This window comes from Phalacrocorax aristotelis, chromosome 10 (assembly GCF_949628215.1).
Source record: "Phalacrocorax aristotelis chromosome 10, bGulAri2.1, whole genome shotgun sequence".
Classification (NCBI taxonomy): Eukaryota; Metazoa; Chordata; class Aves; order Suliformes; family Phalacrocoracidae; genus Phalacrocorax; species Phalacrocorax aristotelis.
This window is the reverse complement of record NC_134285.1, coordinates 12,789,906-12,811,564: the sequence shown is the minus strand read 5'-3', so window position 1 is coordinate 12,811,564 and position 21,659 is coordinate 12,789,906. Positions and strand designations below refer to the sequence as shown.

At 35.9% G+C, this 21,659-nt stretch overlaps 1 protein-coding gene across 4 annotated transcripts in view; it reads left to right on the top strand.

Annotated features, from left to right (window-relative positions):
• The window catches only part of CLEC16A (C-type lectin domain containing 16A), an 89,993-nt gene that overhangs the window by 8,815 nt on the left and 59,519 nt on the right, over positions 1-21,659 (top strand). For all 4 annotated transcript variants that reach the window (XM_075105300.1, XM_075105299.1, XM_075105302.1 and 1 more), the window contains exons 3-12: positions 223-356; positions 1,124-1,272; positions 1,953-2,058; positions 3,977-4,100; positions 4,997-5,171; positions 6,771-6,824; positions 9,467-9,580; positions 15,513-15,741; positions 17,154-17,283; positions 21,373-21,473. In XM_075105300.1, the coding sequence (XP_074961401.1) occupies positions 223-356; positions 1,124-1,272; positions 1,953-2,058; positions 3,977-4,100; positions 4,997-5,171; positions 6,771-6,824; positions 9,467-9,580; positions 15,513-15,741; positions 17,154-17,283; positions 21,373-21,473 (1,316 nt within the window). The remainder of the gene's footprint in view (positions 1-222; positions 357-1,123; positions 1,273-1,952; positions 2,059-3,976; positions 4,101-4,996; positions 5,172-6,770; positions 6,825-9,466; positions 9,581-15,512; positions 15,742-17,153; positions 17,284-21,372; positions 21,474-21,659) is intronic.

The following is a 21,659-nucleotide window of genomic DNA, read 5'->3' as shown; positions in this document are numbered from 1 at the left end:
TTGACATCACTTTTCTGCATAATTTGAATGTTTAAGTGCCCTTGTTGGTATTTAAGGCTTTTGGAAGATACTCTTCTGTTATACAGATAAACTTTGCAAAATAATTCTTCATAAATGTAGAAAATGCTGTTTGTCAAACTTGCCTAGAATTGCCCCTGATCCTAGTAATTGATGTGCCTGCTTAAGTCACTTCCTGTATTTGACACCTCTACTTTATTTCAGCTTTTTCTTGGAGAAGAATATGTTTGTTTTCTTCTTGAACATCTTGCGTCAGAAATCTGGTCGTTACGTGTGTGTACAGCTTCTGCAGACTCTGAACATCCTTTTCGAGAACATCAGTCATGAAACATCCCTGTGTAAGGGCACACTTTTAAACTGTTTAGGATTAAGTAATCAAGTTTTGATTGAATTCCCTTTCTTTTAATGAAATTTAGTCTTAGTGCCCCTTCACAGAAGAACTATATGAATTCCTAACTCTCTTTAGTTGAACAGTACTGAAAATACAGTGAAAATACAGTATTAAAATACCTTTTAATATAAATTTTCAGTAGGACATAAGTAGTTGTTTGGTACTATTGAAACACTTAGCACAATTCAAGGGGTTCTTTAAGTCAGCAGATTAGTTGTGGTTTGAAATGTTCACCTTCCTACCACAGATTATGTGGTGGAACCTTAATTTGTACTGGAACTGTTCTGACACCATTGGGGCTGGCATTCAGCCACTTGCATTTACTTCAAGGTTTTTAGAAACATATAAAGAGGACAGAGAATTAGTAGTTTAAAGTAATCCACAGCTATCATGAAGAAAAAGTCATATACACACCTTTTAGGAGTTTGACTTTGGGAGGAAAAGAGAGTTAGTTTAAGTGTTATTAGCTGCAAAGCCTGCATAAATTGAGGAAGGTGATGTATATTCTCAATTGTCTTGTTCTTGGGAGCAAAGACCTTTGTAGGGAACAATTTCCTTATATTACTGCTTGAAGCCATCAATTTAGTTGTTTGGCTAAAAATTGGGATTTTCAGGCATCAGGTGGTTTGTTGCTAGCTGGTACTTTAAATACAGCCAGTTAGCATAATGATTTATTTCTTTCTGTTAACCTGTGTAATGTCATTTATTTTTCAGACTACCTGCTCTCCAATAACTATGTAAATTCTATTATTGTCCACAAATTTGACTTCTCTGATGAGGAGATCATGGCATATTACATATCATTTTTGAAAACACTTTCTCTGAAACTCAACAATCATACTGTACATTTCTTTTATAATGAGGTAAGTGAAGAAAGAGTTGCAGTATAACCATAAGGGGACTTTAATTAGAAATTGATAGCAATTTGGCAAATATTCTATCTAGTCTCTTGTTTCAGCATGTCCTGCATTTATTTTTGTAACGGTGGTATCAGTGATTGAGAATTCATTTGTGGGGATCTCTGCAAAAGCATGATAAAGAAGGTCTTTGTCCTCATACTACTATAATAAAATCAAAATCTGGAAGTTAGTGTTATATTGGACTGTTTCAGTAGTTCTGAAGTCTACTCCCCTGAGAATTCAGCTTGTTTATGCCTTGTTTTCTTGTGCTTTTATAAACAGGATCTTTTCTGTTGCACCACTTGGTTCTAAGAGGCTTAGTCAATGTCTAAAAAGCTGGAGTAATCAAAGGCCAAAATTTAAATGCATTTTTCCTCACTCCATTCCACTTTTGCCAGTAGAGGGCATTAAAGCACTGAATATGTGCAGAGTTAACATGGAATGCTCTAAACGTTTAAAGCAGTTTATTCTAACACAGAGCTACAAATGCAGCTGTCTGTGCATTGTAAAAAATCATTCCAATTACTTAAGTAGAAGGTAAAAATTCAGAGTAATACATGGAAAAAATTTTCATGCAGAATCCCAACAAATATTCTGTATGTGTCTTGCTCAATTCATAAATACTTTCTTTGCTTTTGTTACAGCACACTAATGACTTCGCTTTGTACACTGAAGCTATTAAATTTTTTAACCACCCAGAGAGCATGGTCAGGATTGCTGTTAGGACTATCACTTTAAATGTCTACAAAGGTATGCTTTTTATATGTTAAAAAAGGCATGTGTACAAAAAGGCTTGTTTCATTGTAGTTTAATTTTCAGTTATTTACATTTAAGGGTTTTCCACCTGTATTATGAGCTTGAAAAGCTTAGTATGTTGACATGCTTCAGATACACATTTTGCTTGTTATGAAACAGAACCCCAAACCTACAGTATGTACTTGTAAATAGTATTGTTTCCTTACAGATGAAACTGGTTTAAAAAAAAAAAAACAAACACAAGAATATCAAGCATACATGAGGAACTTTAGCTTCCCTCCCAACACAGATCAGAATGTGACTGTATTTAAAAAGCAAACAAACAAACCAACCCCAAACACAGAGTGCTCTAAGAATATCAAGTATTTTTTACGTGTGAACTTGAGCTTTATAATGTAAGAAGCAGTAACCTGGCTACGTCATGCTGGCTACATCACTTCCTTTTGGATTTGAAGTGCATTACAATATGATTGTAGAGCTCCTAGATGCTGCAGTCACTCCAATCTAAAGAAAAGTTAGACCATTCCCAGAGGTGCCCAGTGAAGCCCAGGAGGCTGCAGCTGCAAATTCCTGTACTCAACATTCCAGTAGGACATAAGGGAAAAAAACCACAAAGTTTCACCATGAGAATAGTTAAGCGCTGCAACAGGTTTTCCAGAGAAACTGAGGAATCTGTACTGTTTAAAATCTTCAGAACTCAACAAGGCCCTTAGCAACCTGGTTCAACTTTGAAGTTAATGCTACTTTGAGAAAGGGTGTGGACTCGAAAATGTCCAAAAGTCACTTCCCCCTAAGTTTTTCTTGGGGGTCTATAAAATCTGCAATAGACTGAAAATATCAGAGTGATCTCTGTAGAAAAATTGATGTGTATTCAGAACTTCTACGTCTGAAATCAGCGTGCAGTAAGGTAATATTTATTATGGAATATGTTCATGCAGGTCTTCCTATTCTTTAATCCATTCCAAATTAAATTACATTTTGAATTAACAGAACTTCCTATCAATTAAGAGAAGTAGCGATTTCATGAGTCTTTGTCATAGAAGAATATATCATCTTTTTTAAAGCAATGAACAAATGGGTCTGCAAATAAATGGATGGCTGGCATAGCAGATAAGTTCTTCATAGTGTTGACTGCAAGGGTCAAAATGTCTTCCTTTTGTATGTTGATAAATGGGTATTTGCTAGTTGTTTTCTGCTTGAAGGAGCTGTAAAACCCAAAAATGAGCTCACAAAAAGAGCCAAGTGCAGGCTTTGTATCCTATTAGTTATATATTTATGTAACTAAATATTTTTATGGTAAAAAAATGTACTTATCTAGAATGTTCATTGAATGTTGTAGTGATATAAAGGTTAGAGTTGAAAAAACACAGCTCAGGTTTCATAATTTTCTGACTATCCATTTGCATATATTCAGATGTAATACCTACCCTGTATCTTTTAGTTTAGATGCTTTGTGCTTTAGCTTTTTAAACCCTTCTAGAGGATGTCACTATCCCAGTTCCTAATCCTGTTAATTGTTGTCTGTTTCTTTTGCCCTTCCTTCACTGATGATTCCTGTGTTCCTTAATGCAGTGTCATGTAAGTCTAACTAGCTTGACTTTCAGCATTACTGCTTTATTCTTAAGCTTTTTTCTCTCTTCTTTTTAATAAAGAATGTGCTAAAAAAACCTGCCTGAATTCCACTAGATTTGTTTATCTTCAGACCTATGTAAATATATCTATTAGGCTCATTCAAGCCAATTAAGAATTGATATGATGCTTTTGTAGATGTCCATTTCATGCATAAGATCATGTCAGGTATATACTTGTATGAAAAGCTAGCATGTAATTAAAATTCAGAGATACTGTGTATTTCTTATCAATTTTTTAAAATTAATTTTTAACTGATTTCTTTTTAACAATTTTTCTTCAGTGGACAACCAACCTATGCTGCATTACATTAGAGATAAAACTGCTGTCCCTTATTTCTCCAACCTCGTTTGGTTTATTGGAAGCCACGTGATAGAACTGGATAACTGTGTGCAGACTGATGAAGAGTAAGCTTTTACAAATGCTGGGTATTGAAGGGAAATGCTTTTCCCAGATGTTGATACTCTCCTTATTTTGTCTGTAGTAGTCCAGTTAACTTAGTTTCTGAATATGTTCCCTTGTAGATAGTTCAAGGTTTTAATTCTTGCAAAGTTTTTTAGTGATTCTTTGAATTAATAGTGCTGTGTGCCCTATCTGTGTTAATATCTGTACAAGTAAGCTAGTGTTTGGCAACATGCTTTTTCTTCATCTTTGTTTTAAGTCTGCTAAATTTAGTAGATATCCAGAAGACACAAAAGGTATTTTGTGCTTCTCAGTCTTGCTAACTTTCTTTGAAATGTTCCTTTCCTGTGTATCATCTCAGAGGAACAGCTTTCTGAAGAGTTTCTAGGGAAAAAAATTTAAACTGGGAAGGTGAACTTTATTTAATATGTGAACCGTCAGACCTGAAATACCTGTGTAATATTCTTCTAGCAGCTACAGAAATATTTTGTTGATTCAGGCTATTTTTGGTTTGCCTTCCCACCCCCACCTTAGAATGGGTGGCTGTTTCTTGCTTGCTTAAAGTGAAGAGGTAGATGTTAAATATATCATAGATGTCTCTTATTTTTGGAGACAAATCTTACCATTTTTTATGGTTGGCTTGTGAAATGACACTGGCAGTGGAAAGCTAAGTTTTGTAAAAACTACTTCTGAAAACATGGGGAAAATCTTGGTGTGTACATCCTAAAGCACATATAAGCCTGAATACTGTTTGCTAGCTGCATTAATTGACTTCACTGAAAACATCTTCTTTAGGCAGTCAGTCTGCACAAGGTGATCTGTGGAAGGGATGCACATTAATTCTTTAATTTTTAAGATTTTGATTTAATATACCTGAGACTTTCTTTCTGCTCTCTTTCAGGCACAGAAATAGGGGCAAACTGAGTGACCTGGTAGCAGAACATCTTGATCATTTACATTACCTTAATGATATCCTTATCATTAATTGTGAATTTTTAAATGATGTGCTGACAGACCACTTACTTAATAGGCTCTTTCTTCCCCTCTATGTGTATTCATTAGTAAATCAAGATAAGGTAAGCTAATACCTGCAAACAATTAAGTCTGAAAGGTATTACTTGCTTTCAGTATGCATAATGATTTGTTCAGCAGGTTTATTCTGTAGTAGGGTTAATACTGTAAATATCTATGTTTGTGTGTTATACATGAAACAGCTTAAATAAGGTGATTGTAGGCATAATACCCTGAGACTGAATTTATGGGCAGAATAGCCCTGAAATTTTGTTCACCAAACAAATACTGTTTTGGAGATGATATGGTTGTTAAATGCTGACAATGGTGGAGACAGGAAGAGCTGTAAATTTGGAACTGGGTTTTAATTTCTCTGATGCTGGGAGATATGTGATCTCCTTTTTTGATATGGTAACTTGTCTCCTGGCAAAAGCAGATTATAATACCTTTTCCTAGTATACATGCAAATTTTCCATGGTGTAAAAATGTACTCCATGTAGAAAATATAAACTCTTGGTTTTGATACTTCTATTTGCAGATAAGCTGTGTTTGAATGTGATATAGTTGAATTTATTTTTAAAGCATAGTCTTTAAATTTAGTGGAAAGCTAATTTTTGATGAAATAGACTGTTTTTTCAAAACCTGTACAGGTTCCTGTACTCACTTGTCTTTTAAAAAAATCAAATACCTTCACTGTTAGGTTTATTTCTGTTTCAGGTTTTTGGTTTGGGTTTTTCTCTTTTTTCCCTCCCTTCCCCCTTCTTAATCTTCTGTAGTGGTGTTTGTTCTTAAGATACACAATGCTTAATTTCAGCATGCTTTCATTAACCAAAGGTCAGGTTTCTTGCAAGTTAATGAATTCAGTATATTGCATGTGCAGTGAAGGTTGAATAACAATCAGCTTCTTGTCTCACCATTGAAATAGGGTAAAGCAGACTTCCTGACTTTTACTTTCTTTTCAGCTCTTCTAAATCTTTCCATTCACACATGGACAAAAATCTGCTTGTCCTCCTGTTCTCAGGCAGATGTGTCTATTACCATGAGGTCAGAGATACCTGCAATCATAAAATTGGGCTGTTCTTACCTCTTGAGATAATCGATGAATTTATTTGGTGATAGTTTTTAATGTATCATTAATCTATTTTTAGAAACATTTTCATTACTACTGCTATATAAATTTAGCACTGTTGTGCTCAAGTTATACTTCCAATATTTTTGTCCAATTACTTGATTTAGAGGAGTGTCTGTCAAGAATGTGGTTTTATTATATGGGTAATATTTCATTGTTTCTGAGTAGCTAATTTTTAGAGCAGACTTCAATGAATGTTAACTGAGAAGTACTTTTTGAAGGAATAGTAGCATAGTGAAAACCAACATGCTGCTCAGACACTCATCTGTTAAGTTACCAAAATGAATATGAAAGGTAGTAATCTATAGTGATTTTTTTAAGCATGTAGAGTAAGGGAAATGCTTATTTGGAGAGTCTTCATTTGAAACAGTTTACAAGAAGTGAATGTTAAAGCATGATGTTTTCTGAATGTTCTGTAGCAGAACGTGGAACAATACCATATTAAAAGTTTTGTTTTAAATAAGTATTAAGCAGAGTAAATGCTTTAACTTTGTATAAATAAATCAGCATTTTTCATAATGTTTTTTTTCCATAGGGTGGAGAACGTCCAAAAATAAGTCTCCAAGTTTCTCTTTATCTTCTTTCTCAAGTAAGTATTTTAAGTATTTTGTCCTATTTCAGAACATGTTTTGCAGTAGTGTTACGATTTATAAATTACTGTATTTTTGTCTATTTTGGCACAGCCCTTAAAGACAATTGGGCAAATGAAGATTTAAACCTATTGGTTTCCATAAAAAAAAAGAGGCAAGATCACGTGTCTTTTGTAGCCAGACTAAGAGCTGCTTACCTGAGTTAATATCATTCTTCTGAGGATCCCATAGCACAGGGTAGCCTTTAGAGCATTCAGTGATTATAGTTTATGTACACCACCTGACAAATGGTGCATAATAAAGCCGTGCAATGTGCTAGGACAGAATTTAGTAAAACTGTAGGGGAAATTTAGATAGATGCTGTATTGCACTTTGAATCTGCCTAAGCAATGGAGGATTCCAGGTTTGAATTTTCCTCTTTGAAAAATAGAGGGAGCAATGATCTCGTGGGAGTTTCTGGGTTGTTTTGGTTTTTTTAAACAAATAAAAAAACCCACAAAAAAAAAAAAACAACCAAAAAACAACCAAACAAACCAACCCCCAAAACCCAAAAGCCCCACCATAACCAAAACCTCAAACTTTCTCACAATTTGAATTTCATTATGCCTCTGACTTAAACCTCTAATTAAGTACTTGATATTCCTTATTCTTAGCAGTCCCATCTCCTTTTCTTTCTGGAACTTGTTTTCAAATGAAGAGTTTTACAGTGGATTTCTCTTTTTTATTGTGGAGAAAAATAATCTTTTCTCCCTGTACTATTTGGTGCATTGCTATGAGACTAGTTTTCTTAAATTACATTCTCTGAAAATAGTTTTGACTTTTATTCATAGAATTTATACTTGTTTGTTTTTTTTGAACTTATGATTTTACAGTAGTCACTTTATTAGCCCATAATTTCATAATCTTTTTTTAAGAACTCTTCTGAAAAATGTGGGTTTGTTTTTTTTTTTCAGGATAACATAATTTGATACTTCTTAGTTTAAACTTAAAAACATGTGATGTTTTGTGAGTTATTTACCACATATAAAACCTTGGGAGCAGTAGCTTCTTGTCACTAAGGTGGTCTGTGTCGTAAGATTGTAAATGCTGACTTCATCTAATGTCTTTGATTTCAGTGGGAATATTGGCTAGGTATCACTTCAAGTTTTGCATGTGTATATTGTTTTTTAATAGAGAAAATGGAACTTTTTTCCTAACCATAAAGAAGTTGGAACAAATTTACATATTGGAATGGGATGTGATGTAGAAAATCAAGCTACTTTTTCTCTAACTGGCAGAAATGCCTATTTTTCCACCTCTTTTTAACTTAGACTCTCTTTGATGGAGTGGCATCTGAAAGTATACACTGAGTATCTGAAAAACCTTCTTAGTCATTTCTGTTATTGACATCAGGCATTCACTTTAGGCATTACTCATATGTTAGAGCCAAGTGCTTGAGAGATTCATACTAGTAGATGATTTTCATCCACTGGTCACAAAGTGAACACATAATATACTTAAACTAAAAAATGCCTCTGTATAGTCAAGCTATGTTTTCTGAATTAGAAGAAGCTTGAGTGATTTGCAAGGTTGCTCAAAGTATTTGGGAAGTTGCAACATACTTCAAAAAGTTTTACATAGGTTGTCACCACATGCTAATAAGCGCTTTACTTTTGAAGGTCTAGCATGGTTCTGACTTTAATCAGAAAACCTGTGGAGATCATGTTTAGCTAAATACTGTCCAAACATTGATTACGTTTACTGATTTAGGAATTATTTGGGTATTTTCCAGCTAGAATCACTGTTTAGGAATCCAGCTTTGATATTACTGCAAAGAGAATGGTTGTAAGCTGACATAAGGCTATTGTGGCAGGACCCGAGCCGTTTCTATCCAAAAGCCAATTGTTTGCTGGTCCAACCTTGTAAGCCTTGCCTCAAACTAGAGTGGTTAGTGTAAACAGAGAACTCTATTAGAGCACCCAAGCATTTCTCGATAAGTGCTTTAAGGTATAGACAGTATGGCCCTTATTCCTGTGTTATATAGCTGCTTTGTGGCTAGACCATAACTCATTGAGATTTCATAGCCAGAAAGGCTGCTTCTGATCCACTTCAGCCCATTGAATGACATTTATTTGTGAATTGCTGCCAAGTAATTGTGTGCATAACGCAGAACTTACTGGAGTCCTGCCAGTTGCTGGCATACAAGAAGGCCAGTGGATGCTGTGTACCATAATCAGCTTTTGTAGTTTCTAAAAAAAAAAAATAAAATTGAAATAAAATATGCACAGCCCCCACCAAACACAGCAATTTTCTGGAGCAGTTTTAATTTGGATTCCTTGCTAGAATATCACACAACTTTCATCTCAAAGCTGATGAGAAGAAAGAATTTACATTTCTCAGAAGGAGGGAAGAGTATGAAGAATTATTAAAACTAGGTAGCTTAAAATGCAGAGAAAGGTCAAATAGCTGTAGGAGAAGATTATGGTCTCCTGTGTTTTGAAGTAGATGTTGTGAACTATCGGTGTTACCGACTGTACTATATATGTAAACTTAAGATACCAGCTTAACAAGGTCAGAGAAGTATGTTCAGTGACTGAAATTGTGCAACTGTATGTGTTGTGTAATATATGTCTGATATTTCTTTCCATCCTTCTTTTAATAGGTTTTTCTAATTATACATTACGCCCCTTTGGTGAACTCATTGGCTGAAGTTATACTTAATGGTGACCTCTCAGTGTTTTCTTCTAAAGTTGAGCAAGATATACAGAAAAACTCAGTAAGTGGCCAACTAATATTCAATATTTTTTTTAGAGACAAAGAAAATATTTGAAAACCAAAATCAGGTATCTGAAAACTGATAAACTAAGGTGATTGTGTTTAGGAGAGAAGAGCAGCAATAGGAGATTTCAGCTTTTGTTGTTGGATATGATAGCAGAAAAAATGCTCTGTGCGACTTACAGTATTATGTTCTTGTTGAAGTTGCAATATTTTTGTGCATGTATATATATTTCAGGTAGTAGTATAAGAATGTGTTGAGGGATAAAATTAGAATACTTAGTTGCTTCTGCAGGTATCAGACACTGCAAAGGCTTCCATCATCTTGATGGCACACTTATGTTACCCAGTCTTCTGTGTTCAGTTGTTGTTATCAGCTCTTTGGTAGTGAAATAGAAATAAGTCATCACAACTTTCCTGGAAATTATTTCCTTACGCAACTTGTAGTAGAAAGGAGAGACTTAGAAAAAATACCTGGCCTTATGGTAAATCCTTTAGATGTAGAAGGAAATAAAGACTTTAATCTGAATATTCCCAGTGTTTTAGCAGTGGGATCAGTTTTACACTGATCATCTCTGAAAGTGTGCGTAAGAGAATACAGACCAGCCGCAAACAGATGGGAGTGCTGTCACTTTGTCACTGCCCTTGTACCTTCAGATTTAATTCTGTGTAGATGTTGCTAGATGCTGCTGTTAGTGTTTTTCTAAGTGTGACATGTGTATGATTTTTTTCCCTTTTGTTGTGGGTTTCAGTGTGTGAAATGATTGTCTGTTACTTTTTAAAGGCCTGTTTGGGGATGGTAATAAGAAGGGGGTATGACTTGACTTTGGCTAAGAGGCTTCTGACTGTAGTTCTGTCTAAAGATTGAACATGTCCCCTAATTTCTGACTGGTCAGCAAAGAGTTACTGACGGAATGTTTAGTTTATAACAAGCAGTAGATTGGTTCTTATGCACATTCTTTCCCAGCAGTGGCTATAGGTCTGAGAGTTTCAAGGGGGAGATATGCTTCAACTCTTTCATGATACAAGTCAACTTTTCCAAATTTCCCCCTACTGTCTACTGTGCAGTGGAAGCTGTGTGGGCTGATCTTAGCCAGTAGCTGTTGGGTGCTGGTATTTTGTACTGTTGACCTTAATATTTAGAATCAAAATTTCTTTTTAGAAAAAACTACAGTGGAATGGTAGAGCTGACTGAACACTTTAAGGTAAAGCAAGCCCTTGTGTTAGCAAACGTCTGACCTTCTGCTAGCTGTGTACTGAATGTCGTGTGCGTTACTTGTGCAGAATCAGCTTTGTTACTAGGAAATTTGTGGTGAGAGGGTGGGGCTCCAGTTGTTGCAGAAGTGAAATTTTCTTTTCCTGTCATAGTTACTGTACAGAGTTGCAAAATATCTGTTTGTGTGTAGGCACTAATGTTAGGAATATTAGAGGTTTCCTATAAACTTCTGTTCATCTGTTCTTTTATGTTTGTAACAGTATTTAGGTTGCTGCTTCTTACTGGTCTTAAAGATGTGTGCTCATGACATGTAAACTGGGAGTTCTGTCATACCTGAACAGGTAGTAAATAGGACAGGTATTGGCTTTCTAGGATAGACACTTAGTGAAACTACTAGAGGTAGAGCTTTGTTACAGGGAGAGCAGAGTGGTGGCACTTCTGGTGGATGAGGAAAAAACTTCCATGGAAGAAACGTCAATTTTTAGTAAATTCAACTGTATTCTTAAATGAGACCTTCGAGGAGAAAACCTGTATTGTTAGAAAGCGTACTGGTGGAGGTTGGTTATTTGCAGAAAGAGTGGGGAGTAATCTTCAGCAGAAAAACTCTATGCCGTACTTCCAATGAGGGGAGATATCAAGTGAGCTGCTCTCAGTTGATGAGTATGAACAACTAAGGCGTAATTTGCATGGTGTCTTCTGCTGATGTACAGCTCAGTGCAGTGAGGCTTAAGTCAGCTGTAGATATGGAGACACAGGCAACTTAAGTAAAGGCAAGGCAGTTTCTTGTTGCTCTGTGATAGGACTACTTAGAGCAGAAGGTTGATTTTTGAGCAATGTTAACCATTTCAAGGGCTGTTCTTTGGACTATAAGGTGTATCAGGATCATTGCAAAGGTATTACTGTGGTGTATTCTGTTGCGAAAAAAATGACAAGCTTCTGTTGAATAATGGAAGCTATTTCAGAAGCCACTTCACAATTTCTTCTTCTGGGGTTAGCAGAGAAAAGTGATGAGCAAGCCTTTTCATTTACTTTTTGACTGAGTGTCACGGTTTAACCCCAGCCGGCAACTAAGCACCACCCAGCCGCTCACTCGCTCCCCCCTGGTGGGATGGGGGAGAGAATCAGAAGAGTAAATGTGAGAAAACTCTTGGGTTGAAATAAAGACAGTCTAACAGGTAAAGCAAAAGCCACGAGCACAAACAAAGCAAAACAAGGAATCTATCCACTACTTCCCATTGGCAGGCAGGTGTTCAGCCATCTCCAGGAGAGATGTATAATGGTTAGTTGAGAAGCCAAATGCTATCACTCTGTGAACATCTCTTCCTTCCTTCTTCAGCTTTATATGCTGGGCATGACACCGTATGGTGTGGGACATCCCTGGGGTCAGTTGGGGTCAGCTGTCCCAGCTGTGTCCCCTCCTAACATATTGTGCACCCCCAGCCCCCTTGCTGGGGTGGGGTGAGAAGCAGAAAAGGCCTTGACTCTGTGCAAGCACTGCTCAGCAATGATGAAAACATCCCTGTGTTATCAACACTGTTTCCAGCAGAAACCTAGAACAGCCCCATACTAGTTCCTGTGAAGAAAATTAACTCTACCCCAGCCAAAACCAGCACACCAAGTTTAGAATTGTATTTGTTCTTAAATCAGACCCAAATTTATTGTTTACTACTTATTTTCTGTTATAATTTCCCATGGTAACCATTCTGATAATCTCCTAAACTTGTTGGATTGGGAATATCTGTGTGTTATGTTGAGCCCTAGTTATTTCTAAACACCTGCTCTGTACCTAACACTGATCATTTCTTGTAGCTGAGATGTCTTGATATATTTAAATCGAAGTGTCAGTTTCTAACTAACACGTAGTTTCGAAAACCTATAGTAGAAGCTTATGTCTATATTCATCTTCCTAATGAGATGAATTAAAGTGGATTGAGGTGTAGACAGTATGGACTGAGATTACCAGAAGCAGGGTCAGGCGTCCTCATGATAGGAAACTAAATAAGTAAAGAATACTTAACAAAAATAAAAGCTGAGAAGGATTGCAGTTGCTGTGTATAAATGCAACATATCCAGAGTTATTCAGGGCAAAAGAGTAGCAGCAGTTATCACAACAGGAACAAATAGTACTTTTAACTGGAAATCAATTTGTGGAAAACATCACCAGCAGGTCTAACTGCTGATACCTTATGAATTGGCAATAACCTGCCCATGGAGACCTGCTGAACTTTGTAGGGCAGTAATGATTGCCCAGCCTCCATTGAACAGGTTCTCCACCTCAAAGTATAGCAAATTAAGATAGACTTTTCTTTCCATATTTTTTTTTCTGTATTTCTGTTTCTAGCTGGCATCAGAAGAAATAGCAACTCTTATCTCATGAAGGGAGTTGAATACGCGTAGCCAACAGAATGTATTTAAACCTGTTAGCAGTCATCATACTAAGGTTTACCTTGTTTCCTGTGAGATCTGTTTGCCTGCATAATTCGGATGTGGGCCAGTTCTACCTATTTCATGTTTCTTGGTTTCTTGTTTAACCTACTTTCTCCTTCCCGTAAAAGTTCTTACTCGTGCTGCCTTATTTTACCAGCACACATTGCACAAGATAAAACATAATTGAAAATATGGTTGAAAGACATTTTAAAAGTATAAAATAGAGTATCTCAAACTGTATAATCAACTTAGATAAACCATATACTATGTCAATTAATTTTAAGTCTGACTTCACAATGTTTTAAATATATAACCTTGTTATAGTTAGCAGAACAGAATATATATGTTGACTTTTTCTCAGCATTCTTTCTTGAGATGGGCCATACCATGGTTCAGGGATTATGAGCATACTGCTGTCTACTGGTCTCCTGTTACTTTGCTTATATGGCTAATGTCATGTTAGAAATGGAAGGATGTTAAGTAGCTACATGATTCTAGGAAGCAATTGTAAGAAGTGAATGCAAGAAAGAGAAAATGCATTATGCAACTTGCGTGTTACCTTTCTTAACCCACCCCCCACCCCATCCCCACCCTGAAAAAATAGGACTTAATATGTTCTTCCCTTATGACTATTTTGACCAGAAGCCATCAATAAAAAGTAATCTGGTTGTAACTCTGGTTGTTTTATAACCTGCCTATGTTGCAGTTTGATCAGACTAAAAATATATCAGATAGATTACTGGGGGACATAAGCGTGGTAAATTTAACATTGTGGGTTTTTTTTTTGTATTGTGAAAGATTCCTCCTACTATACAGGCTTTTTCAGTGCCAAGTGTAAGGTGACTTATGCGAGATTTCTGTAATAGCTTTCTAGAAAGTCAGAAGATTGAGAAACATTTTGGCCTTTTGAGTCACAGAAGGCTTCTACCCAGATCTCTTCCTGTTCTCCTGTTTTTTATGTATAGGTGTGTTCCTTGTTAAGTGAAGGGAAGGATTTTTCCAAACTCTTTCTCTGAGATCTCTTTGATGCACTCATCTTCAATGCTTACTGTACTTGAATCACCTAGGGCAAGGAATGGAATCGGTTTTGTATGTACCCTAGTCTCACTACTTTTCTCTTGTTTGCCCTTAAATTTTTAACCCTTTAGCCAGCATCAGCTAAATGTGATAGAGGTATTGAGGTCTGAAAGGTAATTAAGTTTCTGTAGCAGTCTTGTTCAACATAAACCTGTGCTGGTAAGAAGCCCCCAGACCATGTGTTCCACTTCTCAGTAACAGAGAGGTTTTGGCTGATCAGTTTATAGCTTTGGGTGAGAAAGAGGGTGTACTCTGGTAATCCAGCTTGCCTGCCTAACAAGTGAGAAGGGACCTCAAAGCAACACAGCCCAGAAACAATCTGCAAAATTGTAGGAAACCAAGTTTAGTTAGTCCTGCTAGTTGCAGAACTTCTTGTAGTGTCTTGTGTCTTTCTGTAAGAATACATTGTTTGCTGCTGTTAGGATGGAAATACTTATTTCCTCTGGGAGAAATTTGTCATCTAAATTTATTTTCTTGCGCTCTAAATTAATAATCAGGAAAATCAAGTATTAATTGAATACTCTTTGCTGCCTTGTCCAAAACCAGTGTTTTGACCTGGAAGACAAACTTCTGATATCTTTGGGTAGAAGACAAATGTATTAAAGTCTAACGAATTAAGTGGTGTTGGTTTTCCAGACTTAGTAAGTCAATGTCTGGAGGCCCTAAAAAAGGTTGGTGTCAGTGCCGTTTGTTCCTAGTTGATGCAAGGACTAGTGTGCTGCTGAGGGAAGCTTAAGATTCGAAAAAGACTTGTGGCATAGAGCATTGGTTTTTGGCCTTGCTACTGCCAAAGACATTTAAAGACTGTATTTCATATTAATATGTTGCTGTCAACACACACTTCGGATTTTGCAGCATTTATCCTTTTTGCAAAGGGTCTCTTAATTTTGTATGTACTAGCTGTTAAAGTTCAAAGAAGGGGGAAGAAAGTTAATAAACTTCTGTTGGTGAAATAGGTAGTTCTAGATCTTCCTGTCTCAGGATGGCATACTTTTTAATGGTAGGTCTTTAGAACATGTTACTTTGGAGATAATTGTTTTACTGATGATTTGATACAACTTGAGGTCTGCTTTCTTGTATTTAAAAATGGATTTGGGATTTATAAGTGGTATGCTAATTTACATTCTAAACCCCCCTCTTTTATATGAATTGAAGTTTATTTACCAGAGTTAAAACGTCTTGCTGTAACTCAGTGTAAACTTCAACTTTACAGGCAAAATCAAGTATCAGATGTTTCATAAAACCAACAGAAACACTTGAGAGGTCTCTTGAAATTAACAAACAGAAGGGGAAGAAGAGGGTGCAGAAAAGACCCAACTATAAAAATGTTGGTGAAGAAGACGAAGAGGAGAGAGGATCTGAAGATAACCAAGATGACTTAGATAAAAATAAAGGTACAGAAGCCAGTTCAAAAGGCATCAGAACAAGCAGTGAAAATGAAGGTGAGTATACTAGCAAATAAAAATTATGCTTACAGTTTGGATACTTTATTTACTGTATGGACCTGGTTGTGATCTCTTACTTGACTTGTTCTCTTGTTGCACTGGGTAAACGTGGTACTATTAAATTTGTTTCAGTCTTTGGATGTATTTTTTTCATGTTAAATTATTCGATCAGAATAGGTACTCCTAATCTGATTTTTAAAATGAAAGTGTTTTCATATATTCCTGTAGTCCTTGGCCCTTATCACAAATGCATGCCTTGTACCTAGGTGTACATGATTATGGGGCACTTTATAAGTAGACTTCACAACTTTGTAACTTTTCCTTCTGTGGTGAGGCAAACAGTGTAGCCACTTTACCTTTGTAAGATGGTTGGGAGTATTTTATGCATGTTACAATGATAAAATTCAACAAGTATGCTACCATGCAGTACATGGTAGAAGATGATATTAAATAGTTCAAAACTTAAGGAAACATCTTTAACTTTTAGATTTTTTTTTTTAATTGCATGTTTTCAGGATTTTTGACATGATGCTAACCTTAAGAAGAATTGGTTTTATAGTATGAGTGGTCTTACAGCATATTGTAGCTGTTTATTTTACTAATTAGTAACTGTTAGAAGGATGTACATCAGAAACTAGTCTTTACTTTAGACCTAAATTGAGAAAAGTGTGGCAGAATTGCATGCAAGCAATTGAAAACAAGTCCTGTATGCTTTGATAGCCCTCTCCAAACATAGTCCACTTTTGATTTAGGTGAACAGCCTGTTTGAGAAGGATTTCCTTAAATCATGTCAAATAAATGATGATGTATTGTCTACCATGATTTGAAGAAAATATGACATGCTCTGTTTAAGCTAGTGCATTTTGTACTGTCATCTTTGTCCAAATTATTGTGAAGCAAAAGCTAGATTTGGTCCCACTACCTCTGCTTAAAGGCAATAGGTATGAAGCACTTGGGACTGGGTATCCAGTTTGCTTTAATTGTAGAGACCCATTTAGACTCTGTGGAACTTGATGTCCACCCATGCCCCAGTCTCACCAGCATTTTCACAAAGAAAATTTTTTCCAGGAAGAGGTTCTATATTTTTGTCTTCTGTGATTTGGAGGGGAGGAGAATTACTGTTGCTTGTTTATTTGCCAAAATAATCTGGGTGTTTTCTTTACATATATTATGTATATGTATAATTTTTCTCATAGCAGTTAAATTCCTTAAAAAAATGGAAGCAAACTTCTTTTATTGAGAAGAAAATTTGCATACATCCATTCATTAACCTTTCTGAGGTTGTGGTTATGCCCCATATATGTAGTTGCATGAGTCACATTTAATGCAGAACAGGAAATAAAAAAGAGCTTGCCGTAACTGTGTGTTAAAAATACCAAATTTTGGTGGGTTTTGTTTTGTTTTGTTAGAAATAGAGATGGTAATCATGGAGAGATGTAAGCTGTCAGAATTGTCTATCTCTACTGTGACAGAACAGAATACAACAGATGAAGAAAAGAGTGCGGCTGCTTCTGGGAGTGAGATAATGAACTGGAACAGGTATACAGGAACTGTAATATATTTTGCTGAATTACTTCCTTACTTGCCATCCCATTAACTCTCTCACTTCTCTTAAGGAATGCTTCAAACCTGCCTCCAGTTAAAATTACTGGGGTTCTTGTGGATCACAGATAACTGAGGCAACAGAAAAAATGGGATATGGCCTATCTACTGATCATTTTCGGGTTTTCAGAAGTCATCTTGTCCCTTTATGGCAGTTGTGATGCCTTAAGTTGGTAAAGTTAAATTACAGAATATTAACACAATAAAACCAGAATATAAATATTTTCTTTCCAGAATTTTCTAAACCTCTAAATTAAGTCAGAATAAATTTTCTTTATTATATTTATGGTCACATCTGTCAATTTTGTATACACCTATAGGGGGAAAAAAAAGGAAAATTCTTCAATTCAGGGCTGAATTTTGCAGAGTTTTAGTCGCAGCTACAAATAAACTCTACTAACCTATGTATAGTTTCCAAGGTCTTTTAGTATATCCTAGGGTTATTGAAAACTTCTCTTGGAAATGCATTTTTAAGTGTTTCTGGGAGCAGAGATAGCCCTGACTTCTGCAAAATTTAAACTTGGATATATTAAATCACATAAGACACTTTCTCAGGAAGAACTTGGCATTCTTGTTATTAGAATGCTAAAGAAAAGAAAGTGAACGTGGTATCTCTGACACAGAAGTAAGTACAGATGTGTCCCTTGGGGAAATGCACATGCTTAATAGGATTTCAAATTTATTATTAAACTTGGAAAATACTGCCTGGTATTCCCAGAATTTCATTCTATCTCCATTATAGCTTTGATGTAGCTAGATTACGTTACTTAATAAAGATAGCGTTTAATTTCATTGTAAAAGTGAAATTGAACCTTGACTTGAACTGGCTTTAAAATACATTGTCCTAGATTATTGATATTTTGACTAAAATATGTGCCAAATGGCTTTTAGAAAGAAATTGGCAATGACTGCACTGAATACTAAAGCAACTAGGATGCTCAGGTCTTGAAAAGTGCAAAATACATACATGTGAGATCCCAATGTATTTGGTAAATGTCTGCATTTCAGGACTATTGATCTGCAGGATGCTGTCAGATCATCTTTTCTGAACAGCATCAAAGAATGTGCAGAGCTAAAAAATATTTTAAGGATAGACCCTTATGCAGGGCATTCCTGACCTTAGTTTTGTACATGAATTTTTGGAAATATAGGTGGATACACTGCTATAGCATAAGATTTTCTGTTATTCTATATGCCAGATGTAACATTTGAAACAGTAGCTAAACATCTACAGAAATTTACTCAGGTGTGTATAGGCTCTTTCCTACAGTGATTGGAATTATTGAATCTTGTGGATAAGGTGAGCCATGTGGTAGTGGAAAATGCAGTGATCTTTTATTCCGTGCTTGAAGTGGGAGAAACTTCCATAACTGGAATAACGATTGTGATGACAGTGATTCCTAATGTGTTGCAGTCTTCAATTGTGGACACACTCCACAAGAGTTAATAATTTAAAGGATACTGCTATGGCATTTGATTTGAGGCTTCTATCAAGTCATTAGTAAAGGCTAGTAAAGGAAGAAAATGCTTACAGAGATAAGAAATGCATTTGGAAATACTTGCCATGTACACTTTAATATTAAAAGTGGTTTTTAAAAATCCTTCAATAGTTGTTGAAAAATAAATGGAAAATAGCACAGTTTGCAGTTAAAAATCCTGTAGCCGTAAAAGGTAAGTCAAGTTTTCAATTTCCCTTAGCCCTTTTAGTGTTGTGAAGAACGTAAAAGAGAAAGTTTATGTATTTTTGGTGTAATTTTATTTTGCACCTCACTGCTGGAAAGTTTAAGCCTAAATGCTGTGCAGCGTTTCATAAAAGGAAGTTAATTTAAAACAAGCCAAGTGTTTTCCAGAATGTGAAGCCATCATGCTACATTGTGCATCCTGTTGCTACTTCATTACAGCTAAAGCTTTTCTGGCTCTGTCCTGTCGTTAGTCAACGTGAGGACCTGTTGATGAGTGGGATTTCTAGAAGTTGGTTTGGCTTCAGATTATTGCGATTGAGACTTTGATAATAGAGATAGATAGATGCCGTGAAGAAGCATCTGGAATGAAAATTATTTCATTCACTGCTGTAACCATATTTTTTACAGTTATACAACTTCACAAATCTAAGTAGTATGTGGGGGGAAAAAAGAAAAATGATTAGATTACAGAAGTTGTTTAATACCGTGTAATATTGGTGTTAATGGAATAGCTACTCATATTTCTGCAGCTTTGGCCTCCTAAAACATTGGCTTTAATAAAATTAAAATAAATATTACTTTTACATTGTAGGTCAGTTTTTAAGGTAATTACCATATATTGTTGGTCTGACAACACGTATAGCGTTACCTAGCATTTAAGTATTTTAATAATCTTGAACCTGGATATCTTCGTGCTCTTTCTTCTTTAGGCCTTGAAGCTGCACCCACTTCACTATGTGTAAAAGCACTCCGTTTCAGAATGTCATGGGGCTTGTTTAATGCTTAGGAAGACTGAAGGCACTCTTGTTTTATTTTCAACATTGCTAATTCTTTAAGCTGTTTTTGCTTGAATAGTTATGTTCTTTTGAGATTTACAACAGGAACATCATGTGGGAAATTTGGCTTAGGTACATGCAGCAATGTTGAACTCAGGCAAAGAGGGACCATGGCTCAGTGGCATTTAAGTATATCGTAGAGGATGCCTGTAATCCAGCTTCAGAAAGATACAAACATATGACTGCAATGCCATGAACAGAGGAACAGTGTCTTCTGTTGTTCTTGTCATAGCCTTGTTTCAGTAAAAGAGAGCATGTTGCTGAAATGTACATGGAGCTGGCAGGAAGTGTCAAATACATTGTTATGACTTCAGTTGAGTGACCATGAGGGCGCCACGGGTCTGGAATAGGTATGGAAGTATGCTGTGTTCTGATCTTTTGATAGTCCTTCTGACCCATAGCTAACCACAGCAATGGGTTTGTAGTGGATGCTTCTTGTCTGCTGGATCTGAAGATAGGAAAATGTATTTATCTTTGTCTTTGGATGTTATTTTAGTGTATTTTACTTGGATGTAATTTAGGTAGTATAAGGATTTCTGTTTTTCTTCCACTGTTAAAAAAATACTTTGAGAGGTAGGAATTACCTCTTCTCAGTCAAGGTTCTAAACTCTTTTTGTCTGGTGAGTCTGACACTTCCCTGGTTTGTGTGTTTTTTTAATTATTTTGTCTGTACCACCTGTGAAAATTAGTTTAATTTCTACTTGTGCTCTGAACTGATTGGATGCAAACCAGCTTAAGACAAGAAGCCAAGTTGCCTTGCCACCAGGCTTGTGCTAATATCAACTGACTCTCAGCCATTATCTTATCTGTGCAAACGGCTTCTGGGTTAAATTGGCTTTTCTGATCTGTTCAGAGTACAGGTGAAGTGTGAATGTCACGCTGTAGCTTCCTGAGTATGTGTTGTAGGTCACGCATGCTTAAAGCCAGGAAAACAGAGCTCATCTGCAGTCCAAAGCTTTCTTTTTTTCATTCAAATATTTCCTCCTTGTTAAGTTTTCTTTCCTGTAACTGTTTGACAGTAAAGTTTTTAACTGATTGCTTTATAATAACCTAGCTTTCTCCAAACTTTTGGTAAAAACTGCTTTCTTGTAATAGTAAAAACTTTTCAAATCCATTTAGTATGTGAGTTTTAAGGCAGTCTTTTTATGCAACGGTGACACCAGTTCCTTGAAGTTACTTCTGTATACGCTCAAAACAAGCTGTACAATGCTTCTGCATACATACTAAGTGTGCTACAAACAACCCAGTAAATGTGCGAGCAATCAGGTCTTGGGAAAGTGTTATGTAACAAATCCTGTTAAAACATCAGAATTAATGTCAGAATGTAAATACAAGGCATGGCTATAATCTGGGTACTCTTAAACAGGTTAGTGTTTGTTTAGTGTTTGAAAATATGCATTACTGTAAACTTGCCTTTTCTGTTAGCTACATGTAGAACAAGATAGTTACTAATTTTTCTGTAGATATGGTCTCTTTCTTAACTGTTTCAAAATTACTCTTTTCCACAGACCTTTTCTTGATATGGTCTATAATGCACTGGACTGTGCTGAAGATGATTATTATGCCCTCTTTGTGCTCTGTCTTCTATATGCAATGTCACACAACAAAGGTAAGCAATTTTGCTTGTGGTTTTAGACAGGCACAATCTATTTGTAACTTATGTTTATGCATGCCTTAAAAGATGAGAAATTCTTTACATGAGCAAGGCAGAAATAAGTATGCTGTAAGTAAAAACAGTTGCTAAGGATCACATTTTTAAGAGTGATTGGGTGAAAAGCTTTGGGAACATGAGAAC